At 45.5% G+C, this 9143-nt stretch overlaps 2 protein-coding genes across 5 annotated transcripts in view; both read right to left on the bottom strand.

Moving 5' to 3' along the window:
- Positions 1-3109: 3109 nt before the first annotated feature.
- PTS (6-pyruvoyltetrahydropterin synthase) lies at positions 3110-7030 on the bottom strand. The gene is made up of 6 exons (XM_031044098.2): positions 6895-7030; positions 6211-6290; positions 5137-5159; positions 4409-4465; positions 4021-4091; positions 3110-3531 (listed from the first exon to the last, which is right to left on the bottom strand). Exons 1-6 carry the CDS (start codon positions 7014-7016, stop codon positions 3390-3392), a joined length of 495 nt encoding a protein of 164 aa, XP_030899958.2. The 5' UTR covers positions 7017-7030; the 3' UTR covers positions 3110-3389.
- Positions 7031-8639: 1609 nt separating this feature from the next.
- LOC101869866 (succinate dehydrogenase [ubiquinone] cytochrome b small subunit, mitochondrial) overlaps positions 8640-9143 on the bottom strand; it is a 35933-nt gene continuing 35429 nt past the window's right edge. For all 4 annotated transcript variants that reach the window (XM_031044062.2, XM_031044060.2, XM_031044061.2 and 1 more), the window contains one exon: positions 8640-8923. In XM_031044062.2, the coding sequence (XP_030899922.2) occupies positions 8810-8923 (114 nt within the window). In that variant the 3' untranslated portion in view covers positions 8640-8809. The remainder of the gene's footprint in view (positions 8924-9143) is intronic.

Raw genomic sequence — 9143 nt, 5'->3', positions numbered from 1 at the left:
TGCTTTTCCTCAGGCTCTGGCCTCATTGAGTTGACTCTGGGGCAGAGACAGGGATGGGCTGTGTCTCTTGGCAAGTCAGCTCTGTTCACAGTGACCTTCCCAACGTTTTTGCAGAGCTGAGATGTTGCTTCTTTGAACCTCTCCCTCTCTGCCAAGGCACTGCCAGTCTTGGGCACCAACGCAGGCAGAAGTCCTATGTATGCACCTGTTGCCTTCATTGCCTTCCAGGCACTGCGCACATACAAAGAAACCATATTACAGGGGAAACTTCAATTCAGGAAGTGTACAATACTCCCAAGTTGTCTGAACTAGGAGGACCAGCTCCTGGTACAGACTCCGTGTCCCACACGTAATCCCTTCTCAGAAGTGATGCCTGGATTAATTATTAACTTGTCATTGTTGGGATGACAATGAACTATAAATAACAGCCCAAGGAGTGGCACTTCAAACTGAGTGACAGGACTCAACTCAGTCCTAGCTGCTATTTGTTGCTTTGCTGATGCTTTCATAACGGTGCCCCTTTTGCTCTGTGCTGTTTCATCATTCCAGACATCACGGGAGAATGATCAATTTCCTCTCCCTGCACTGCACAGGCCTTGGCTGAAGCCACAGTCCTCCTGTGGTCACTGTCTCTCAATTACAGAAAAGAGAGTAAGACTTTTCACCCTTGCAGTAAGGCAGAACAAATAACTGTTCCCTGGAAGCAATGAATGAAAAAGAGCTGTGGCTGAACAGCTTTCCTTTAACACTAGGCAGCCTCAAACTTTCCCTCTAGTGGGCAATTCCCCATTCACTCAGTTTCTGCCATGGCACTATTCCTCTTCTATGTAACCTGCTGATTCATCTTTCCTTGTGGCATGAAGGCAGAGGGTCTTCCTCTTCTGTCCCTACCTCAGCTCAGCATATTTCTGATCATGCTGTTGTTATACTGCTATTTACATTTACATGCATGAAAGCTGGGAGTCTTGGTCCTACAGTAGCTCTCCTGGGATCAGCTTTGACATTTGAATTGCTGTCTCAGACGCTACCATCACCCAAACAGTTCTCTTTCAAACAATTTAATCACTCAGTAACTAAGTTATAGCAGAGAGTGCTTAATGTTTGATTATGTTAATTCTCCCCTTATATAAACCTCCTTCCCTAACCTGTGAATGTGGAGGCTGATTCCTACAGAGACATGGAGCTCACACAGAGCTGCAAAGATCAAGGCCCTCTAAGCAGGATAAAAGACAGAATTCACTGTAATGTCTTGTGACCTAGGCAATTACAATTCCAGCTCTGATACTGCTGACCCCCCCCCCCCCCTTCACACAAGGCACTAACAAATCAACCAGTTTATTTCCACCTCTCCAGATCTGCTGCCATTTAAATTGGAAAGAACAGAATAAATGTGAGTAGATCTCTGTCATGCAATACTGCAATAAATATAAAAACTCGAACTATTGCAGGACTTTATCAAGGCTATGTTGCACTGCAGTAAAAGAACAGGAATTGGGCTAGTTTTTCTTGGCCTAGCACCTGACTTCTAGCCAACAACAGTAATGGTCTGTGCTATATACATATAACCATTTGTTTGCTTGTGGGTTTACTTTTGTTAACAATGTCAACAGCTAAATTACTCTTCTGATAAATAGATCAAATGATACATCTTAGTCTCCATGACTCACTGAGGACACCAAATGCTTTGTGAACCATTATCAGAGGCAGCTATCATCAAGCATGACTTAAATGGTTTTAGCAAACCACAATGATAATAGCACACTGGTGAACTACAGACCAGCAGGGGCGTTCAGGAAAGCTGCAAAACCTTCCTGGCTGGAGCCCACACTGAAAACACCTGACTGGTTCCTGTATGTGGAAAAGGAACAAGGTCCAACAGTCTGCCAAGTGTTCCCTTCTTCCGATGCACGGAGCACTCTCTACTTGAGAGACACCGAATGAACCTTCAGCCAACAATTCACCCAAGCAATGCCGCTAAGAGAAGAGAATAAAACCAACCCAAAACCACCAAAACCACAACAATGCTGGGGCTCCCAGGACAAAGATACTGCTCTGCAAAGCAGGGAGGATGGAATATCCCTCTTCTTCTCCCTTTTCTTACCGTTGCACTTTAGAAGCTCATCCAGGAAGTTTAAGCAAAGATGGATTAAGGAAGGAGACAGCACAGAACTGTCCTCACATAAACTGTCACAGCTTAGAAGCAAGCAGTTGAATGTATTTTTTTGGAACTGTAAAAACTACTTTCTGGCACAACTGGTAACTACAGAAAGCTACTTTACCCTCATCCTCCAGAAGAGTGCAGCCAAGGTTTACTGCCAGGCAAGCTTCATTAAGCCTTTCTAAGTGGTGCTGTTTGCTATCATTATTAGGATGAGTAATTTCCTTGTAAAGCAAGGGAATTATTGTAAAGCAAGAGAATTAATACTCTGGAAATCACTTTTTAAGCTATATGCATGAAGTTAATCTTCAAGGCTGTACCTAATTACTCTTCAGGATGCTGCTCATGTGATAAACAGAGCCACACACTCCACTATTACTACTCCACAGAGTGGGAGCACTATTATTTCCACCTCTAGAGAGACACATTGATCCTATGGCTTTTATCCATAGGAATTCTACAATAACTGTTCCCTAACTGGTCTTAACATGCACTCCCCTTCCAGCACTCAAAGTATATCTACAAATTCAGTAATCTTCAGAATAATCTGGCTAATGTTCATTTAAACTCATTGCACAGCCTTGTCCTTCTGTAACAACCTCTGCTGAACAGTGTTGTATCTTCTTATTAGAAATGACAGCAGAAACCTGCAGCCCTGATGACCAAGTGCTCCTTCTGTTCAGAAGACCTTCCCAACATGGGATTCTGATAATGAAAATACCAAGTAACTGTAGATCACTGCAGGAGGAATATGAGATTAGTGCTTTCTTCAGAAAGATAAAAGGAGAATGTTTGATCCTGCTCCTACAGAACTTATAAAAACCTCCCTAAGAAATACATGCTTGATCTGGCTGCTTGTGCCAACAAGCTTTCAGGGGTCTTCAGTGGATATGGCCTCAAGGTATCCCATACTATTTCAGCTGTCCATGATCAGATGCAGAATGAAAAGTGTCCTGTAGCACGGATGACTTACCAGCTTTATTTAACATGGCACAACTGCAAATTTTCTACTAGCTTGGTCATTTGGATTTGCAAAACAGTAATGTCTTGAGATAAAACAGACATATCAATACTGAGAACCCAAATTGTTAGGGTTGCTGCAAGAATTCTTGTGAAACATCTGTATTTGTCCTTAGGTAATATGCAATCTTTGTCTAGGTGTAGGAAATACAGTGAGCAGGGATGAAGTAATCCATTGTGCAGCAGAGTTTATGATCAGTTGAACTTCAGATCACTTCTCAGACATTTTTTCTTCTCCTTTATAAACAACAATGTTCTGGTCTGTTTCATATACTTTGACTTTATAGAGAGTTCCCATGGGCAGGAGCTTCTTGAGGTTTTCCCAGATGAATACAGCAAGGTTCTCTGTGGTGCTAAGAATGAAATATGAGCAGACTCAGAACTGACAGCAAAGGTATTTGAGGAGGCTGTACCCAGAATGGAACAGGGAGGATGCTAATGGCCACAGGGAGCCACATAGGCACCTTTCACATGATGACACCTTGAACTTAAGTGGGGCTAGAACTATTGACAGCAAACATGGATGAAAGGAGGTCTAATTAACAGGTCATATCTGTTTTCCAAGCTGTCCACAGACAGTCTCATGTGACTAGTGATAGGTTGTAAAAGGCTCCCTAGATATAAGCAAGTGGTGCCTATCTTGGTATGTATGCAGGCCTCCACCCAGCCCAGCACAGTAAGGGCATAGCAGCAGGGCTTGAAGGCAGGCAGGGCACCCAGCACCTGAGATGCACAGGCCTATGTAACAAGTGTGCAACACACACAGGTATCAAGGCTGCTCTTTCAGATGTAGGACTAAGCCTTGAAGACTGTTCCTTGTAAGCAAAGTCCCCATCACCCACCTCACAACCTCAGCAAAGTATGGCACATCCTTATCCAGGTTTTTGTGGTCAAGGGGTTCCATGATCGCTTCCTACAGAAAGAAAACAGTGACAATCTTGTCCCAGTTTATCAGTGGACTTGCGGTTTAAATTACCTTGCACATGGAACTACAGCAAGGCAACAGTATGCAAAACAAGGGTAAGAGCCCCACACCTACCTGTTAACTTCCTTGCTGGAGACATTGTACCATCTCATATCACAGACATAAAGTACTTTAGTCTTAAAACATTCCTTGATTTCTTCTTTATTTCCCATCATCATCAACTCACCATGTCTCCATCCTGGTACACAAATTTCTAAGCTCTAACCAATTCTCCCAAGGGCTGTGTAGGAAAACAGTGCCATTACCTGCATATATCTTTTCAGGTCTGTGAGGTTTATAACCATTCCTGAGACTGGGTCAATCTGCAGGGAAAACAAAAGGAAGATTAACAGCCTAGCTACACTAGTGTCCTTATTACCAAGGCTGCCATGAGTCTGTACAAATCAGAGTATCTCTGTGTACCTCTTTCCACCTTCAAACACTGAGTGCCAATTCTACTCCTGTGATATTCCCAAAGTACATACAGCCTGCAAAAAACCTCCAGTGGTTCCACTCTCTTAAAAGCTGACACCAGGGAGGAAAAACTCACTGAAATAATCTTCAAGCAATGCTCCAGCATGAGCATAAGCAGAAAATCTGGCATTAAACTTCTGTGTTGAACATCCAGGGACAAAAGAGCTTGAGTTCAAGACATCCTCCCATCTGGAGACAGCACAGCTCCAGGGCCAAAATCAGCTGTGCAGTTTACAGCATATGTGGGGAATGTAGAAGGAAGAGGTTTTAAAACTTTAGTTTAGGTTCAGTTTAGTTTCCATTCCTAGGAACTGGAAATCCTCATAAAGTTGTTTGGAAAACATACACCAAAGTAATATCTAAACAACACTGCAGAATACATAGAACAATTTGGGATGAGGGGTGAGAAACTACCTAGGAACTCTACTAATTGAGCTAGAACTTCAGTACTGTGGAAGACGGGGACCCATCTGTCCTGCCACCCTAAGGACTGGGAAAAAGAAACACTCATCACACTTACCTCTCCATGCACAGTAACTATAACTGGAAAAGAAGGAAAAAGAAAGTATCGGGTCATGGTGACACCATGAGACCATGGAATTAACAATAAATACACTACTGATAGGGACAGAAAACCCATTCATCACTTATTCACAAGGACTGGTGCATTGCTTCCCAGCATTTAAAAGTGGGACTGTTTTTATAACATTCCATAAAGAATAATGACCCAGAGTCACCCAGCTCACCAAAAAAGTCATTCACCAGGTCTAATGCCCAGAGACACATCACTATCCCCAGTGTGCTCATTGCAGGAAGTCTATAAGAGTATGTGACTTCCAAAGTACCTACTACCTGTGACAGCCTGTGCTCGGCACACTCCAGATCAGAGCCTTCTGATCAGCAAAGTCTTCTGGACAATGCAGATATAGAACCCATACAATCACCAGCTTTAAGAGGGACAAATCTGCAGTCCAGCCATTTGTCAACTTGTCCCCCCTGGCAAAGCTAGAATGTGTAGCAGAGGTTTCAGGGTACTTACACTACATAGTGCTAACAGGGACCCAGCCTAATAACTGGAGAGATGTGGTTCTATGTGCACAGGCTGCACATAGATCATAAAAGAACTTGTGAAAACAACGTTCAAATAAAGTTCATGGGCTGTGTAAATTGCATGTCTTTTGCTTAGAAAAATCTTCATTTAAAACTCGGCGACTTTACAAATTATAAATAAGCAGATTTCACTAATGAAGTGAGTTTCAAGGCCAGGTTGGGTAGGGCTTTGAGTAACCTGGTCTAGAGGAAGGTGTGGTGGAACTAAGTGATCTTTAAGGTCCCTTCCAACCCAAACTATTCTGTGATTCTATGATTTCGAGATATTTGTTATCTATTTAACAGCTTACAAATCCATGCCATGGTTCAACCTCCTGCTGCTGAAGATTCCTTCTAATCATAAAAAAATAACCCCCAAATCAGCTACTAAAAGCCATACCAGACTGTTGAGACACATCACTGGCCCAGTTCTTCCATGGGTTATTCCGCATTCAACCGAGCCTGCCTGAAAGCTGCCTCTGTCCATGGCTACGCGTGTAATTACCTTTATAGTTGTGTCCATGGCCATTTGGATTGTTGCATTTCCCAAACAGCTTCTGGTTTTCTTCATTACTCAGTGATTTACTGTGAGAAATACAGACATGGCTTTTCAAGATGCATCACAAATGATCCTGACCTCACTTCAGCTTTGACTGCTTTCTAGCTCTTCTATCTATTCATTCCCTCAAATTTAACACACCACCTTTTTCTACTTAGGAGGCACAAACAGAACCTGAGAAGCATTTGGCTGGCAAAAACATGATGCTGAGAATGGAGCTTCTTTTGATGTAGTTTTGTATTTATATATGCAATTTTCATAACACTTCACACTGCTGCTGTACGGCAAAATCACTTGGGCTCCTGGGAGGAAGCACCTGGAGCAAACAACTCTTACTATTAATTTACAAACATGAGGAAGTTCTCCAAGATGCCCTGAAGATGACTTCCCCCTCCAAGTCCTTCCTTTGCAGCAATTCAAGTACCGAGTGTATCAGTACCGATGTTCGCAGCCCGGACTGACCGCCGGAGGCTGCAGGAGGCGGCCTGCACGGAGGAGCACGGGGCAGAACGGGGCCGCAGGCGCGCACACACACGCGCTGCCCCCGAGAAGCCGCGCAGTGCGCGCACGCAAACTCCGCGCAGCTCTGCGAGGCCTTTGCCCCGGGGGCTCCGCGGGGGCTCCGCTCACCTGTGCAGCCGGTGGCAAGCGCTGAAGGTGACGGTGCGGGAGATGCGCGCCAGGCGCGCTGCGGACGGTGCCATGGCTGCACCGCGGGTGCGCTCCGGCCGCGCTGGCGCAGGCGGCTCCATCCGGCCGCGGCAGCACCGCCCCCGGCAGGCGGCCGCCGGCAGCGCTGGAGCCTCGGCACAGAGAGCGGTCTGTGCGCTTGCCCATCCCCGCCTGCTGTGGTCATGGCAGCCGCTCGGCTGCTGTGCCTGTCCCCAGCTGATGGCTCCCGGACACATCCTGCGGTTGTGTGTGAGCCGGTGGTACCAAAGAACCCCTGTGTCAACCTTACCAACAGCGCCAACGGAAGGACCATCGGCATGATTTGCTGCAGCAAACGCTTTCCTGCACCAGCTGTTTACTAGCTCACTTTTTCACTAGATCACTGAGTGATGCAGAAAACTGGAAGCTCTCTGCGAACAGCAGTCGAAATTATGGGAATCACTAAGACGACAAGAAGGGGCTGTTAAAAACATTTCTAAGTGGGCTTCCAGGGGAGGGAATGATCAGCTCTGCAGGCAGGAACGTGAAACTGAAGAACATGTATTGCATCTTCCAGTCCGTGTTTCAGAGTAGTAAAACTTCAGGCCTCAGGGCAGGATTTGTGTATAACAAGAACAGGAGGAAAATCAGTTCTTAAGGTAGCGGAGTACAACCTATGCACCGCGTAGGCAGAGGCCAGGATTACATGCTGTTGCAGGAAGCAGTCGGCTGGCAGGGCTGGAGAACCAGCAACGGGAGGCGTTTGCCATCTAGCGGCTTTGACGGGAGTCCGCCGCCTCCCAGTGCCGCAGCCTGGTGTACTTGTTTCTCTCCCTTATTTTTTTCCCAAAGCCTGTAAAGAAGGTGGAGAAAGGCCAGAGGGGAGATAAAGCTGTGTTGTTTGGATGATTCTGTTGTCTGGGGTGGCCTCCAGAATATCAGGAGTGAGCTGCTATAGAGGGCTTCCTTCAACAGACCTTTCCACCCACACCTCAGAGTTCAACAACTATAGGAGCCTGGATGAGGAGGCAAGCTTATGAGAGGGTGTTTGAGCTTGATCTGCTCAACTTAAGAGCAAAGGGATATCAAAGCCACAATGGAGTTCTACATGTTGCATACTGGTTGAATTGGGAGGAGGGCAGGTAATCTTAGCCATCAGACCTCTATCCAGGTATATGCTATTTAAGCAGGAGCATTGTGAAGATGTGTTGTGCATGTCTACAAGACCATATACCATAATAAGATCTGTGTCACGGTTGCAGCTGTTGCCTCTTGTGGCACAGCACAAAGTTGGCCATAGGTCTGTTGAGGGCAGGGAAAGAAAGGAAGAAACCTCACAAGGTTTTATTCAAGGGCACCATCAGTGTACAGAGAAAAGCACTACAAGTACAGCTTCTGTGAGGGTTTGCACCTGCCTTCCAGAGTTCATGAAAGGCAATCTTTATGCAACAGGGTGAAATTACATGCCTTCATTGGGCCTACCTGTTACTAGTTGGTTTTACTCCTCTCTTCTGCTTTAACTGGCTTTTGGCCAAAGTCACAGCCCTAAGCACCAATATTCTCTTCCCTTCAGAGCACATCACTGCTAAGGGAAGGTATGGTCATCTTAGTGTCCATTTTCTCCATTGCAAGCCTTAGGCATGGCAACTTTTGCAAACTGCTGCTAACTGGTCTATCAAGAAAAAGCAGTGGGCTGTTTGAATGAAGAGGCTTCTGCCTTCCTCTGACCCTTTGATGTTTATTGTTAGGAACGCAGCAGTAAACAGAGGTTATGATAAAGAAAAAGCAGTTACTTCAACCAGTGTATAATGCAAAGGTGGGAGATAAAAGCAAGCAGAGGTTTCTTTCTGAGCCTGATGTGGTCCTGAGTCACAGGAGATGACAAGATCTTCAGTCAGTGAGAAGTAAAGACACCATGGAATCCATAAGGCATTGGCACTGCAACTTCTGCTCGCCCCAATTCTCTGAAGGTTTCTGCATCCAAGACAAGCAGGAAAGCACTACGGTTCTGCAGGGTGAAAAGAAAGCCAGAATGAATACCCAGGTCCAACCCACTACATCTGTCGCACACAAAGGAGCCCAAATGACCAACCAGGCCATACAGATACTTGGCCAGGAGTACTGATAGTCACAGATGCCACTCAAGAAACACTGACATTCCAAGGTACACTCCTACTTGAAGTTTATTGGGCAGTTGCAGAGGCACACACCTTGGGCAGCATGGAACT

Source organism: Melopsittacus undulatus, chromosome 15 (assembly GCF_012275295.1).
Source record: "Melopsittacus undulatus isolate bMelUnd1 chromosome 15, bMelUnd1.mat.Z, whole genome shotgun sequence".
Lineage (NCBI taxonomy): Eukaryota > Metazoa > Chordata > Aves > Psittaciformes > Psittaculidae > Melopsittacus > Melopsittacus undulatus.
Note: the sequence above shows the minus strand (reverse complement) of the source record. Positions and strands in the feature narration are given on the sequence as shown.